The sequence below is a fragment of the Elephantulus edwardii genome, unplaced genomic scaffold, assembly GCF_000299155.1.
Source record: "Elephantulus edwardii isolate Elephantulus edwardi_28Jun2011 unplaced genomic scaffold, EleEdw1.0 scaffold00254, whole genome shotgun sequence".
NCBI lineage: Eukaryota > Metazoa > Chordata > Mammalia > Macroscelidea > Macroscelididae > Elephantulus > Elephantulus edwardii.
In genome coordinates, this window is record NW_006400004.1 from 1,886,730 (window position 1) to 1,904,123 (window position 17,394).

General features: G+C 36.4%; 1 protein-coding gene across 1 annotated transcript in view; it reads left to right on the plus strand.

Annotated features, from left to right (window-relative positions):
- The window catches only part of CWC27 (CWC27 spliceosome-associated protein homolog (S. cerevisiae)), a 288,670-nt gene that overhangs the window by 28,542 nt on the left and 242,734 nt on the right, over nt 1-17,394 (plus strand). The window contains exons 7-9 of the mRNA XM_006899364.1: nt 1,591-1,670; nt 3,551-3,581; nt 7,248-7,405. Coding sequence (XP_006899426.1) covers nt 1,591-1,670; nt 3,551-3,581; nt 7,248-7,405 — 269 coding nt within the window. The remainder of the gene's footprint in view (nt 1-1,590; nt 1,671-3,550; nt 3,582-7,247; nt 7,406-17,394) is intronic.

The following is a 17,394-nucleotide window of genomic DNA, read 5'->3' on the forward strand; positions in this document are numbered from 1 at the left end:
GTTTTCAGAGGCCTGCTATTTAAAAAGTAGATGGCCAGTCCTGCTTCCTGGTCTGTCTTAATCTGGAAGCTCTACTAAAACCCGTTCAACATAGGTGGCCCCTCTTACTTTTGACAGACTGATGGCACAGCTTTTAATATCTCAGCACTCACAAGTTACCTCAGTATTGCAAACTGACAGACAAGTGCTGTACTAATTAGAACAATGATAAACAAGCAATAAAGGTACCCATGCTATGAAATAACTAACAGGATGGAACTTATGTACCCAATTCAACAAACTGACAGATCATTCTCACAGTTTAGGAAACTCCAACTCCAAATCCCAGGTATCAGCTCCAGGGGAAACCTTTCTCTCTCTAGCAGTTCTGGGAGAAAGTTCTTGTCTCTGAACGTCTGCTCCTGGGCCGTCTTTCTATGGCTTGATGTCTGTGCTCTGACAGAAAATCAGGCACACATAAAATCATGGGGCTGGGCCCATCAGAGGCCAGTGGTGGCATGACAGGATGGCACTGTGGTTGAGTGCTGGAGTATTCTAGCTGAGACACATAGCTGGCACAGCAGAATTGGTCTTTTCAATCATCTCCTCTACTGCTGAAAGTTGGACAATGACTAAGGTTGACAGAAGAATAATTGTTGCTTTTGAACTTTGGTGTTGGACAGAAATACTGAACATCCCATGGAACAAAGAGATACATACATATGTCTTGGAGAAGGTGCAGCCAGAGTGCTTCTTGAAGGCAACTATGGTTAAAAATTTGTTTTATATACTTCAGGCATGTTGTTAGGAGAGTCTGTCTATTCTTTGGAGAGGGGTATCGTGCTTGAAAGGTAGAGAAATGGTGAAAGAGAGGAAGGTCCTCAACCAGGTGAACTGACAGTACTGGTAGTGGGAGTAAGTGTTTCAGAGATTGTGAGGATGGCATAGGATAGGGCAGGGTTTCTATGATTTATTGTTCATTGGGTCACACTGTAATTTGTACTTGATGGAATATAATAACAACAACATATACTTACGAAAGTTGAACAATGAATAAAGAAGATGCACTTTTGAGTTGTAGTGCTTGCAAAGATTGAATATCCCGTGTATTGCCAGAAGAACAATGCAATCTGTCTTGGAAGTAGCGCAGCCAGGATGCTCCTTAGAAGCAAGGGTATAGTGAGGCTTCTTTGTTTCACATTTTGGACATGTTCTCATTCGAGGATAGTACCTGGAGAAGTACAGCAGACTTGATAAAGTAGAGGCCATTGCAAAAGTGGAAAGCTTCCTGTGAGTTGGATTGACATAGTAGCTGCAACAATGGTCTCAAGTCCAGCAGTAATTGTGAAGACAGTGCTGGTCTGGGCATTGTTTCATGCTGTTGTTTGTAACATCTCTGGGTCAGAGGGGACTCACTGGCACCTAAAAACAACATAGAAACACTCAAATGAGCTTCGTCAAATGTTAAACACTCAGTTGCAAAGGTCATCAGTTTAAGCCAAACATGTTTTATTATCACATTATATCAATATTACAGGTGATGTGAATTTGTCAATGTGTTTTTAAGAAGACTTTTCCTCTCTTATATTTTTATTACACTTTCCTTTTCAGAGCATGAAAGGAAAAAGCAAGAGTAGTCATGACTTGCTGAAGGATGATCCACATCTCAGCTCTGTCCCGGCTGTTGAAAGGTAAGTACATGCTGGTGTGAAGCTAGATTATTTTCTAGATCTGATAATTTTTCTTGTTTCCTTTGTGTATAGAATGTTTTTGTAAACTTTTATTGGGGTCCACAGTCAATACCCATTGTATCAGCTGTTAAGAAATCAAAAGATGTATTGTGTTGGGGCAATCTGCTCTCAAGGACCTCTTTAAAGTACTAAAAAACAAAAACATCAGTTTAAATACTAAGGTGCACCTGATGTCAGCCATAGTGTTTTTCACTATCTTTGTATGCATCTGAAAGTTGGAAAATGAATAAAGAAAATGAAAGAAGAATCGATGCCTTTGAATTGTGGTTTTTGAGAGGCGTGTTGAACATCTCATGGATTTCCAGAAGAACAAACAAATCTATTTTGGATTGAGTACAATCAAAGTGCTCCTAAAAGGCAAGAATGGTGAAACGTGATATCACATACTTTGGACATGTTGTCAGAATAGCTCTTTCTTGCAAAAAGATATAAGGCTGGGAAAGGTGGAAAGTCAGAGGAAGAGAGGCTGACCCTCAGACGGATTGACATGGTGACTGTCACAATCAGCTTAAAAATGGTGGAAGAGCATGAGGATGGCACAGGTTGGGGTAAACTTCAGATCTGTTGGTCGTAGGCTCATTATGAATTGTAGTCAACCTGATGACAATAACGGTGGTGGTGGTGGTGGTGGTGGTGGGGGTGTTACGTGCCATCGAGTCAAGTACAACTCATAGTGACCATATGAATAATAGATCTGAACCCTGTTCTATAACTGGCATCATTTCTCTAATGTTAATCAAGTTTGCAAAGGCCAGTTGTTTAAAAAGTACATGCCAACCCTGATTTCAAGCCTGTCTTAATCTGAGAGCTCTACCAAACTCTGTTCACCATGGGTAATCATTATGCCATTTGACACCAGTGGCACAGGGTTCATTATTACAGCAACCCCAAGTTATCTTAGTATAGCAAACTGATAGACAAGTGCTATATCACTTCGAACAATGTTCTTCTCAAACATAGTATAAAATAAAGACATTTTGATACAGAAGTTAGGTAGTAGAGCTTCAAGCATTATTGAGAGCAGCATTTTAATGACTTTTACTGTCTATAATTGTTGAACTAATTATATTTAAAATTAATAAACTCTAAAAATTTAGAAGAGTTTGAATGTTAGGGCACTGCTATGAAAGTTACTTTGTTCATTTTTTCCCTTGAAGAATTTTGTCTCAATGTTGTGAGGGGGCAAAACAGAGTTGAAACTTTTTTGTGAAGATTCACACTCTGCTTCAGAGTTACTTCTTACATATTTTCAGGAGTTAACAGAAGATTGTCTGACTCTGTTGCTTCTCTTTAAGAAGGAGAGTGACAAGAACACTTGTGGTATTGAGTTTAGATAATTTTCCAGAGTCCTGTTTAAAAAAATCATCCTTTCTCAATATAATTTTACTTGAAGAATTGGTTTCTGTAGTCGAAGTGTTTCGGACCAAAAGAAAAAATAGTTTTCTGAAGACCTTTGTTCACAAAATGGCACTGTTGGATTTTGTGGCTGGGCTTATCTGTTTCCAAGTATTAGATATTTTTTTTTCTCATTCTATTGAAAATGTGCATCTGCAAATGGAGTAGAACTTTGATTATTTTTATAAACATTTGATTATAATTATTTGATATTTTTAAATGTGTGATATTACTTAGAATGTTTCCACCTTCCTAGAGTTGCTAAAAATTGAGAGATCACCTTGATGGAAGAAGGTTTTAAGATTACTAGAATGAAATAACTTTGGAATATTCTTAACAGCAAATTAGTCTATGTTTTCAGATTATTGAATAATTAAGTTATTTTTATTTTAAAAAAAAATTTCTTTTTAACTTATTTTTTTTAGTGAGAAGGATGCAACAGAAGATTCAGATGATGTGAGTATTTATTATAAATATACATTTGAAAAATTAAAATGCTCAAATTTTTTACAAAACATTATATTATCATGTCTTTTAAAAGTGATTACTTTTCTTTTTATGCATATATTATTTCAATTTTTTTGTATTGGAGTATTTCCTTATCTGTGTGTGTAATTTATGTCTTCAAAAAACTAGGATTGTCCAACTCTCTGATGCACAAGTGATAGCAAATGGCCTGTATCAGACACACCTTAGTCTCCAGAGAGACACCATTGCTCTTCAGTACTTTGGAGAGGTCCCTAACAGCAGACTTTCCCATGGCAATACGCCTTTTAATTTCCTGGCTACTGGTGCCGAGAGTGTTGTCTGTGGAGCCAAGCAAACTAAAGCTGTGTACAATCTCAATCTATTCACCATCCATCCTGATGCTGCCAATTGGTCCAGTGGTGAGAATCTTTGTCTTCTTAACATTGAGCCTCAGTCCATATTGGAGGCTGCAGTCCTTAACCCTCTGCAGCAAGCGCTTCAGGTCCTCCTCAGTTTCAGCAAGCAGGGTTGTGTCATCTGCATAGCGCAGATTGTTGATGAATCTTCCACCAATCCTGACACCACACGTTTCTTCATAGAGCCCAGCCTCCCGGATAATCTGTTCTGCATACAGATTGAAAAGGTATGGAGACAGGACACATCCCTGGTGTACTCCCTTCCCAACTTTGAACCATGCAGTGTTTCCTTGCTCTGTTCTGACAACTGCCTCTTGGTCCAAGTATAGGTTTCACATTAGAACAATCAAGTGTTCTGGGATTCCCATTCTTCTCAGAGTCAGCCATAGTTTGTTATGATCTACACAGTCAAATGCCTTTGCATAGTCAATGAAACACAGATAGACATTCCTCTGGTATTCCTTGCTTTCAGCTAAGATCCATCTAACATCAGCTACAATATCCCTAGTACCACGACCCTTTCTAAATCTAGCCTGGATTTCTGGCAGTTCTCTGCTGATGTGCTGTTCCAGTCATTTTTGGATAATCTTCAGTAGAATCTTGCTTGCATGTGAAGTCAATGATATTGTTCTATAATTTCCACACTTTGTTGGGTCACCCTTCTTTGGAATGACAATAAATATAGATCTCTTCCAGTCAGTTGGCCAAGTGATTGTTCTCCAGATTTCTTGGCACAACTTGTTGAGCACATCAAGGGCAACATCTGTTAGCTGAAATATGTCAATTGGTATACCATCTATTCCTGGGCCTTATTTTCCTGTATTTTGTTATAATTCTAAATGATCATGGGCAAGTGTTACACTTGGTAAGTGGGGAATGTTTATAGCAATGATTTTTATTATTACTTAAAGATACATTTTGGAAGATTTTTCTTCAAGAATATAGTGATTTGTCTTTGTTAGTTTTACCAGACAAGAAAATGGATAACAAGACAGTTTGTTTTAATGTTAAATTTCATTTAAGAGCTTAAGTTTTTCCAAGTTATACAAATGTTGTTCTGTATAAATACCTATGATCTAGGTATTATATATATATACTTCATGAGGGAGTATGCTAGTTTCATACAGCTAAACACAGCTTTATCTCTTTCCACAGTCAGCAGAGAACTTTCTCTGACCATTCTGCATAAGTGAGAGTTCACCTGGTCAAAAAAGAAAATAAAGAAAGATAGTCCTAAGCTCAGTGAGCAGGATGCTAATGCATGAAAGCAAGGAGATTTAGTACCTTGCTTAGCAAACACAAGCTGAAATTTACAGTTTGAAAAATAGTCTTAAATTTTAAGAGCAGAGAAGAACACTTTACATTAGAGGAATGTTCATTTACAAAGGCTACACAGCAGGAGGAGTTGTATTGCAGCAGATGAAAGCACGACAGTGTGACTGGGGTAATACTGACAGGATAGGCACAAAAGAAAGGGTAAAGTTAAGTTGGGGAAAGAATTTTTAAAAAATTGGGCCAGTTGTATAAATTTTAAGATTAAAAAGTGTAAAAAAATATTTTTAATAGTAATATGCATCTGGAAAGTAAGAACAAGTTCTAACTTAAAAAAAGTAATGATTTGTCTTAAGGTTACCAGTGGGAGGTCATTTAAGGATAGTTTAAGTTCATTAACCTATTTTGTGTCCTAGCTAATTTGAAATGACTAAAACTGTAGATCTTCATCCCAGGAAAATGTACCACATCAACACACAAAAGTTTTACGGATTTGTAGGATATTTTTTTTTTCAGATTTTTTAAGGGCCAACCATAGAAGGCCTAGCTAGATCAGTGGTTAAAAATTTCTGGGCTTAAGAATTCATTGACTAGATTGCTGAAAACAATCACACTTTGTATTTAGATTTATGTTGAGGAAATCTAGAGCAAGAGCTAGAATTTTGCACTTCAGGTGCTTTGAAGATCAGACTTCGAAAACTTATGCTGTGAGAGTCCACCAGCCAGCCTCAAGTTAAAATTCCTCCCTCACTGTAACTCACACAATCAAAGAATCACAAGAAAAAAAAAATGATAGTAGGTCTTTCATTTCTCTCTTTTCTCCCTCTTCCTACTTCTTTTCTTTCTGTTACTCATAGCTGACTCTTCAGCAGGCTTTTAGAGGCTTTAAATCACATAATTGGAGATTGCCTGTCTTTTCCCTGAGATAGAGCTTGTGAATCCACACTGCACCTTTTGGTTGGCATCCAGTTCCCTAAGCCACCAGAGCTCTCTAATAAATGATAAAACATATTTCAGATGAGAGAAGTAGACTGTGGTCAGTAAATCAGGGAAAGGGGACAGAGAGTACTAGAGATGGAACAGTTGTGCTACTTTAGTAGGGTGATTTGAAGAGGCAAAAAAAAAAAGCATCACTTTGAGGGGAACATTTAAGTAAATACCTAAAGGACATGAGGCAAGGAATCCAGATATGTGGGACAAGAATAATGAATAGCAGCTCTAAAAATGGTGAGGCAGGTGTACTTCTTGCTCACTTGCGAGCAACAAGTTAGTGTAATAATTTGGCTGGATAGAAGTTTTAGATTATGTCAGGGAGGTACAGATGATATAGAGCATTAAGTAAGGTGAGGAACCTTTGAATGTTGTTAAAAAGAAAGTAATTAGAATGACTAAGATTATAGGAAGAAATTTCAGCTTCTTCAGCTATAACTTTTCCACTTTAATTAATTACTGTAATAGGTCAGTATACATCCAGGATCAACATTTCCCAGTGAATGGGGTAAGAACAGAAAATGTAGGTAGCTGCATTATAACAGGTGACCTTATGGTAAGATGCTGCACTGCAGTCCTGAAGGCATGCAGTTCAAATCCACCAGCTGCTCTGCGGAAGAAATATGGACATTCTCCTCCTATTTGATTAACTGCCTCTGAAAACCCGCTGGAGGGCTGTGGGTTGGTTCAGACTCAACAGCACTCAGCAACAAAAATACTGAGGGAACAGACTACTGCAGAGGGAATTGATGGGCATAAAAAAACCCAAAAACCCTTTCTACGTTATGCCATAAACTTACATAGTTAACCTAGAGCAGACTATAAGGGGTATTCCCACCTGGATCAGATTTTTTTAAGCCCTTTCAGAAAAATAAAATGAAAAAGACCTGCCATAGAATGTGATGTAGAGAGTCTACCTTTGGAAGTGAAAGGAAAAATTGAATGCCTCGCAAATATCCAATTTTCTTTTCAACAGGGTGGAGAAGATGATAGTGCAGAGCATGATGAAAATATTGATGATGATGAGAAGAACCTGATGAGAGAAAGAATTGCAAAGAAGTTAAAAAAAGACACAAGTGCCAGTGTTAAATCATTTGGTGAAGGGGAAATGGAGAAGAAATCAGTGAGCCGAAGGTCAGTGAATAATTGTGATTCTAGGTACTGTGTTTTAGTATTTTTTTCTTTATTGCTATTATATTTTAAAATAAGACTGAATAATCTACTCAATTATTTTTAAAAATAAACTTTTAAATAATATTTTATAAATAAATCAGTTATGGAAACTGATCTCCTTATGGACTTAAGCCACTTTTACAGTAAATAAAGTAGTGGTCCTGTGAGTCAAATTTCACTTCATACTCTTTCTTAAAAGATTTTAAAAATTGTTTTGTGTAAGGTAAACCATATGTTAGCTAAATGTGAAAACAAAAATTGCCCTCAATTAAATTCAGACTCATAGAGACCCTCTAAGACAGGTTTCCTTGGCTGTGAATTTTTATAGGAGCACACTACATCATGTTTCTGCTTTGAAGTGACTCTGTCATTCCCATCAAATATACTGACTCACAGGAAACTCCACTGAGTTACCAAGGCTATAAATTACACAAGAAAAGATTGCCCATCTTCCTCCCCAGGAGACACTGGGTAGATCGGAACCACCAGAGAGACTTGGTCTTTGGATTAGCAGCTCAACTCTATTTGCCAGCTTTTTTTAATTAGTAGCCTAACTTTTATCTCACTTGCCTTCAGGGCTAGTGTTTAATACCAATGAGAACAGCAGAGTAAACATACAGAAAGAAAATGAGATCACATCAGATAACTTAGATGTGTAAAAATTGTCACAGCTAAAGTGTGTGGGCATGAAAAATGTGTGAACTATCTTTTCAAGAGGAGTTCTTATCTCATTGGTTTCATAAATGAAATGGCAGTGAATGCTGAAAAATTTTCCTTCTAGTAATGGAGGTTGTTGAATTTTGTTCTTCGATATTGCATTCTCCTGAAATTCACCTTTGAGCCTACTGTTATAATTATTGATGTTATGTGCCATTGAGTTGCTTGTGACTCATAGCAATTCTATGCACAATAGCTCTGAACCCTACCCTGTCCTGAGCCAATCTCATTGTCTCTGACAAACCTACCCTCATATCCCCAGTTACTATGCCTATCCAGTTATACAGTCTACATTTAAAATACTGTTGCTCTGACCAGTACAATATGTGTTGTTCGTATGGCTCATATTTTGAGATGAGAGAGCTAAGTATATAAATGAGATTTTTTTCTGTCATATTCACAACTTCATGTAGAAAAAATTTTTTAAAAAGGCAATACCATATTATCACTATATTATTCTCAAATTTTTGTTCTATAAGTGAAGAATTCTCTTAAACTTTCTATTGAAAAAGGAATTTTGATTGTGTACTACATCATGTGTTGTGCTTCTAATTAAAAGATCAGTGGTTCAAACCCACCAGCTGAGTTAGAGGATTGTTTGTGAGTAGGGATTGACTCCAGAGCAGCGAGCTTTTGGTTTCCATGGAGGGTATAACCTTTTGAGTTCAGAAATTGTACTTAGGAGTATTCTTTAATTTTGTTGTTTTTTAAAAAAATATAGTTCACCTTAAGGTCAAGTACTCAGCACTGTTTCATAGTTGATTCACTGACACCTCACTTTAGTGAAACTTCACACGCGCGCGCGCGCGCGCACACACACACACACACACACACACACACACGCAGCATAGAGTTGTGCTCTTCTCATCAACCCAATGATTTTTAATGAAATCTTAAAGACAAATAAGCAAGTTTATAATACACAAAATACAGAGGATCCTGAATATTTTTTTCTCTTTTAAGGAATATGCTTTCTGACATTTAAGGATTATGAGTTATTTTAAAAATTTGGTCTGTAATGTGACAGAAATTACATTTTTAAAATTTAATAGCAGCATCAGGATGGATGGTGAAGGATTGAGATTGTTAACAGCTTTAGTTTCCTTGGCTCCATAATCAGTACTCTTGGCACCAGCAGTCAGGAAATTAAAAGACGTATTGTAATGAGAAAGTCTGCTATTTGGGACCTCTCTAAAGTACTGAAGAGGAATGGTGTCACTGTGGAAACTAAGGTGCACCTGATAAAAGCCATGTTCTTTGCAGTCACTTGCTATGTGTCAGAGAGCTAGAAAATGACTAGGGAGGTTACAAGGAGAATTGATGCCTTTGAGCTGTGGTGTTTAAGGAGTATTGAATATGCTGTGGACTGCTAATAAAACGAACATGTTCAACCTGGAGAGGATTAAACCAGGCTGCTCCTTGGAGGCAAGGATTCTGAAGCTTTGTCTGACATACTTTAGACATGTTGCAAGGAGAGATCAGTCCTTGGAGAAGGACATCATCATGCTTGGGAGCATGTAGGGACAGCGCATAAGAGGAATACCCTCTATGAGGTGGATTGATTCAGTGACTTGGGTAATCAGGGTAGGTGTGTCGGAGACAGTGAGATTGGCACAGGATAGAGCAGGGTTCAGGGCTCTTGAACATATGGTCACTATGAGTTGCAGGTGATTTGATGGCACATAACAACAACAACAAACCTTATCTTTTTTGGTGGTTTTTCATGTTGCAATCTGTTTTGTCAGAGATTAGGATCGCCACTCCTGGGTTTTTTTTGTGTATGTCATTTGCTTGGTATATTTTTCCCAGCCTTTGGTTTTTAGTCCATCTTTTTCCTCATTTCTTAGATGTGTCTCTTGTAGGCCACATATTGATGGGCTTTGGTTTTTTTATCCATTCTACAACTTTTCCTGTTAATTGGTTCATGCAAGTCATAAACATTAAGTGTGATTATTGACAGACCAGGTTTTATTGATGCCATTTTGCTTAGTCACTGTTTCTGGGTACTATGTCTCCTTTGTATTTAATGGACAGCTTTGCTGTGTTCAGAATCCTTGGCTGGCATTTATTTTCTTTCATCCTTCTATATAGGTCATTCTGTTGTCCTCTTACTTGCATGGTTTGTACTGAGAAAAAGAACTTAATCTAATTGGTTGTCCTTTGTAGGTGACTCTGGTTTTTCTTGTACTGCTTTTTGTATTCTATCCTTATCTTTGATTTTGGAGAATTTGATTATGTCTTGATGTTTTTCTTTTGGGATCTAGTCTGGGGTTTTTGCATCTTTTTGAATGGGAATTTCATCGTTCTTCATGAGCGCAGGAAAGTTTTCTTCTAGTGTCTCTTCCATAATATTTTCAGTGTTTTTCCCCTTGTGTTCTGGAATTCCAGTCATATGTATGTTGTTCCTTTTTATATAATCCCATGTATGTTGTTCCTTTTTATATAATCCCATATGATTCTAATATTCTTACCACTTTCTTTTCATCCCCCCTGTCTTTTTTTTTTCTACTGTGTTTTCAGTAAGGTTTCTGTCTTCCAGCATACTGACTTTCTGTACCATTTTTTTCTGTTCTGCTTTTTTGTCCCTCTTCCATGTTGGAAACATCTGTTATATTGTTTTTAATACTCTGGATTGTTTTTTCACATATTTCTGTTATTTCTAGTACTGTATTGGCTGTACTTTCTCTGTCTTATGATTATTTACTATGGGCTTGTACCTCTTTATCTATAAATTCTTTTTTTTACCCCTCCAGATTTTTCAGTTTCTTCTATAGTAGTTCAGTGTTTTTTTTTTTAATTGCTGTGATGTTCTATCAAGTCAATTATGACTCATAGCAACCTTGTAGACAACAGATCTGAACTTTACCCTATCCTGTATAATTCTTATGATCTGTAAGATGCTCACAGCCATTTTTTTTAAATTATTAATTTTAATAGACATTTACAGAGGTTTTGGATTTCCACTCATTCATTGCCGCACTCTCCCCTCCAAAGAGAACAAGAAGAAAAAAAAATATTCCTTCATATAGTCACAATGTCAGTCCATCTTGTTGAGGGTTTTCTTCTCTTTATCTGACCCTCAACCTAAAATTCTTATTTTTCATGAGTGAAACCTAGGCTTCATTTCTTGCCAATGTATCTCATGAGCAGCCAATGCCACTCTGTCACAGAAGGCTTACATATTGTTAGGATGCTGAACAGCGTTTAGCGTTAACTTCCAGACTAAAATGTTAAAAAATTTCAAAATCTGCTTTGAAACATCAGCAGGTTAAAACCTAAGAGATCACACTTGTCAGTCTGCCCCTTATCTTGTGAATGGTATGAAACCACAAAGCTTTTCATTCCTTGTGCATGCATTTCCATGAGTTAGGGGCTTAATTGATAACAACCAGCAGTAAATCTCTTCTGCTTTAATGTCAGGAGGCCATCTCCTCATCTGAAATTATTTTATCCTTTTCTTTCACTATACTTTGTTCTGTTCACTGAGTCCATTGTCTTAGCTCATGAAGAGGTTTTAAGCTCTTTCATCATTGAAGAATAAAGATAAGAAGCTGCAAATGTACTGCATTTTATTTTCTGACTTCACTTTTTCTTTCCTTTTACTTTTGTCTTTTAAATACACATAATATGGCTTTCTCCTTGCTAATCCACTTTTAGCTGTTTTCACACAAGCATTCTCACTGACAAATGTAATGGTTACTTTCAAGTGTTTGTTTCTCTGGATTCCTCTGCTATGGAATTTGATGAGGGTTTGTTTTTTTTTTGGTTTTTTTTTTTTTAGTTTCTTACCTCTTGAAAAATATCTCCCTCAGGAATGTGTTAGGGAGGAAAAAGTCTGATTTCACACCTTTACCTAAACCTCCTGAGTCAAAATGTATTTTAAGACATCATGCTTTATTTATATCTTCAGAGCCTAATATATTAAATGCTGTTGCTAGGTGTAGTCAAGTTGATTATCTTCTAGGGACCACCAGATATTTTAATGTTCGTCTATGGTTAAGAACCACTACAGTAAAGATTCCTATTCCACTCCTTGTGAAGCATGCACTCCCTTCATTACCACTGATATCTTGAGTTTTAGCTTCGTGTTTTAGCTTCGTGTTGAGGAGCTGTGCTGCCAACACAAAGGCACTTGGTTCAGATTCACCAGTTATTCCATGGGAAAAAGATGAGCAGTCTCCTCCCATGTGATTAACTGCTTCTGAAAATCTGCTGGAGGGTCAACTATGAGTCATTTCCTACTTGAAGGTACAAAATAGCATGAAACACTCACTCTCTTCATTACTAATGATTTCTTGAGTTGTGTATATGTGGCAGCTATTAGGTAGGGTTACCTCAGATATATCTTAGGATAAGATGTTTTATCAATCAAGTGAACTTGGTTTTAACCTTTGAAAATCAAATAAAAACATCAGTGCCTTTGGAGCTAAGTAAGTTTAGAAGAAATAAAATATGATACTAAAGTTATTTTATACTTTTAAAAATGTAAATCAGTATCAATTATTGATACCCTCAGGCCTGTCTTTCATTGTTTTTGTTCAGACATTCCTCTAGGTCGTATAGCTCTGGTGTACAAGTTGCTGTCCTGCGGTCACTTGTGGTTGCTCTGAGACTGAACACTGACAATGATGTGTCAAATGCATTAATGGTTGGTTACCCAATGCGGACAGAGAGTGGGGTAGAGCTCCCCGATTAAAACAAGCGTGGAAGGAGGAGTGGCATCCACTTCCATAATAGCTTGCCTCCGAAAACCCTATGAACTTGGAGAGAGGATGACAGACCCAAGCGTTGAGAACTCTCCTTCATAGGGTCGCTATGAGTCGCCTGCAACTCAATGGCACTTAACAATAATAACAACATCAATTATTGAATTACAGAAAGAACTTAATACTAATGTCTAGGCCCTACTTTGATCAACTTATGAGAAATTTTTATATGAGACTATAAAAAATTTGAAAATGTACCCCAAGTTATTCTAATGTACAGCCAATGTTGAGAACCTCTGAATTAAGTAGACTTTTTATTAAAAGTCTGTAATATTACAGTTTATCTTTTGGGAAGCTACAAGTATTGTAGGAAATGTCTTTTCCTGCCTGTAGATGGAGCTCAGTGACTACAAGTTAATCCTGTAACCCAGTTTGAGTCCACCCTGCTTGTTTTAAGTTTGTATACTGATTTGAATGACTGAACAAAACACTGACTAGATAATACATGATTAATAGTTTATTGTGATGCTTAACATTATGGAAAATATTTTCTTATGTAATTTCTATCATTAGTAATTTAATTGTTATTATTACTGTACTTTTTTGATGATCCTTAAATATTTTATAGTAATTTTTCAAGGTTAGCCATAACATCATATGTTTTGGTGTCGAGACTGTTTCTGGTTTAATCATCTATGTTTTAAATTTATCTACATAATTGATTATTATGCAGTTCTGCATTAAAAAATTGCCTGCTTGTTAAAATGACAGAGAATTTGTGTTTTACTTATGACTTGTTACTTAACTAAATATAAGATCTCTTACTATAATGATGGCTCCAGGGATATTTATTTAAGTACTGTAGTTGCAGATCTAATGTATTAACTTGAACTTCAAATAATGAAACTTATACAGTACAAATAAAAGTTCCTTACCTCTATAGACCTGGCAAAACACCCAGCTAAGTTATTGGTAGGGAACTTTGATGGCCTAGTGGAAAGAAGCTGCATTGCAAACCCAGTGTTTCTTCTCTGGTCTTAAAGAGTAAACAGTAGCCATGGACATCAAGACACCACTCAGGAATTCAGTTACTGGAAGTTGAAATGGTGGAGTATACATCTTTTAGCTGTAAGAACAGGCTTTGTTTTTATCATGGAAACCTATTAAAGGTGTGAAGGGTCTGACTTTTTATGCTTTCAATGGGACAAGTTTTAAGGAAAGGATGAAGAATTCATATTTGGCGAAGTGCAGGTTTTGTGACCATGCCTGTTGTTCAGCTTCCACCAGAAATGTCATGAACGTTCATGGAATGGAAAGAGTAATCTTAAGGATCTCTGACACCACAGGTATCAGGCTAATGACCTCCTGGCTCCTCCAAAATGATGAAAAAATTAGTTCCTTGCAAGTTTACTTTGCCTTATATATTGAGTCAAGATCATTTTTTTTCAGTAAACACACTAACAAAAAATGGAATTCCAATAAAATTTTTTTGAAAATGAAAATAAAATATAGATATATATATGTGTGTGTGTGTGTGTATGTATGTGTGTGTGTGTGTGTGTGTGTGTGTGTGTGTGTGTGTGTATAGCCACACTGCAAACCCAAAGGCACGTGGTTTGAGGCCACCAGCTGCTCCATGGGAGAAGGATGGGCAGTTTCCTCTCATACAATTAAATCTCTCTGAAAACCCACTGGGGGGTCAGCTATGGATAGGTTCCAATTCTATAGTACAAAACAACAACAATATGCTATTGTTAACTTTAACCTCTTTTTCCTGGTTGAATTAGAAATAAATGACTAGGATATCTTGGGTGCCTTTGGACAGATCTTTCCCTTCCAACAGTTTTAGCAGTCTCTAATATCTTATTCTATTAGATGAAGAGAATTTTTGAGTCTTACAAGTCTTATACTTTTTTATTCTGGGTTGGTTTACTGTCATGGTCAGATGTAAGAAGTGCATGGTTGAGTTCAGTATGGTAACTTAGTTTCTTTTAAAAAGTTGGTATAGCATTCTAATTTAAAGAATTTAAAAGTCAAAACAGTTTTTAAATGCAAGTACAAATTTTCATAGATTAAAGCTTACATACCTATTCAAACTATATGCTGAGCAAATTTAAGAAGTTGGACTATATGAAGAATATGGAATCAAGATTGGAGGAAGAATCGTTAAAAACTTGTGTTATATAGATGTAATAACCTTGCTTACAGAAAAGTACTGCAGAAGACCAAAGAGTAGAGCTTTCACTATGAATTACATCTCAACATCAAGAAAAAAGACCTCACCAATGCTGCAGGAGACAGCATCACGATAGATAGAAGATTGAAGTTGTCGATAACTTTAATTTACTTGGATCTACAGGTTGATTGTGAATCTTACCAAGGTTATTGATCCTTGCTGTAAGCAGAAATCAAAATGTGTTACATTGGGGAAACTCATACTGCTGTCAAGGATGTCCAACCACAATGGAATGGATTGAGAAATTGTGGTACATTTACACAATGGAATACTATGCAGCATGCAGGAGTACTGATTTTGTCAATTACTACCTAACTTGGGAAGCACTAGAGTGAACCAACTCAGTTCCTAAGGACAAATACTGTATAAGACCATTATTGTAGAACCTGTACAAGGATCCAAGATGAGGAAGAGGGAGCAGATGGGTGAGGATGGGCAGTGGAGTAGGGGAAGAACTTAATCATAAGGTTGCACAATTTGAAGGGTGAAGGGAGAGGTGGGCAAAGGAAAGGAGAAAAATCCAGTGTGAAAAACGATGTATACAAACCCTGTAAGTAAACCAATATGATACTATTGTTGTTGATTGTCTTCGAGCCGAACACGACTTATAGCAACCTATGAACAAACGCCCAGAAGCCCCTCTACAACTATTGACATTTATTAAAGTTCATAGAGTTTCTAGAGGCATGTTTAGGAAGTGGTTGCCACTCCTATATCCAAACTTGTCATAGTATGTTATTGTTGTGTGCCGTTGAGTCGACTGCAATGGATAGTGACCCTATGTACTAGTATAAAATAAAAATTTTATGTATATAAAAATCCCCATCAAACCAAGAGTAAAGTTGTTAATTCAAAGGTTAAAATATTCCTGTTTTAAGCATTTGTGTTTTCAGTTGCTTCCTACATATCTTCAAGTTGGACAATGTGTATAAGAAGACTTAAGAAAAATGAATGCCTTTGAATTGTGATGTTCTTGAAGAGTCTTGAATATGCCATGGATTGCCAAACAAACAAAAAATCTATCTTGAAGGAAGTGCCTCCAGAGTACTCCATAGAGGAAGAACGGTGACATTTCATCTAATTTACCTTGGGCATATTTTCAGGATGATCTCATCATTAGAGAGAAACATCATGCTGAGACATGTAGAGGGTCAGTGAAGTATAGGAAGATCTTCAACAAAATGTATTGTTGTCATAATTACCACAGTGGAATTGAGGAAGACATAAATTTATGAGAATGGTGCAGGATCAGGCAAGTTTCAGATCATTAAGTTGCTGCGATTCATAGCCTTAACAGTAACAAAACTATCAAATATTAATATTACCCCTATTTAAATCATTAACATCTTCATCTCTGTAATGGCACCCTCTTTGCATTCAGAACATTTATAAAGGAATAGAATTGAAAAGGAAACTATTTCTGCTCTATTTTACCACATCCCAAAATGATATTATATTTTAAAAAATAGTTAATAATGATTCAGTAATCTCAATTTTGTATCTTTTTGTTCTACTCACTAGTAGAACACAATGAAATTTCTGACATGGTTACAGGTACCTAGGAAGATGTGGTGGCCTATTGATTGCATAAAGAGGTGTTTTGCCAACACACTGATGAAGGGTTCAAGTTCACCAGATGCTCTGTGAAAGAAGTAATTTCCTTCCATGGATTTGTAGCCTCTGAATATTCGTTGGAGGGTCAGCTGTGATGAAGGGTTCAAGTCCACCAGATGCTCTGTGAAAGAAGTAATTTCCTTCCATGGATTTGTAGCCTCTGAATATTCGTTGGAGGGTCAGCTGTAAGTCAGTTCTGACTCAGTGGCACATAACAGCGGTATCCCAAAATGTTATATTGAATCAGATATATAAAGAGAAAAGGTGAAATGTGAATGTAAGGTTTGCATACCATTAATTGATCTCTGAGTGTAGAATATTTTGAGGAAGGTTTCTGTGGTTTTTTAATATTTTATTATTTTTAGAATGATACTAATAGTCTAAATATATTTTGAGGACGTATTAACAGCTTAATATTAGCATTTATGCTTTATATCTGTTTTGTTAATTGAGTTTGCATCATAGCTCTTACTAGATCTTGATTTTCATTTTAATAATATCCTTTCTCTAAGTCTTTTTTTTTCCTTGAAGATATGTTGCTCTTGCTGGGACTATGCAAGAATTACTTTTTGCCAGACAGAATGTGAGGAACATTAAAGTTAAGGAACATGAAAGTAAAGAATGTGTAATTCCTGTCTGCAGACATACACAATATACTATTGAATAATGATATAAAA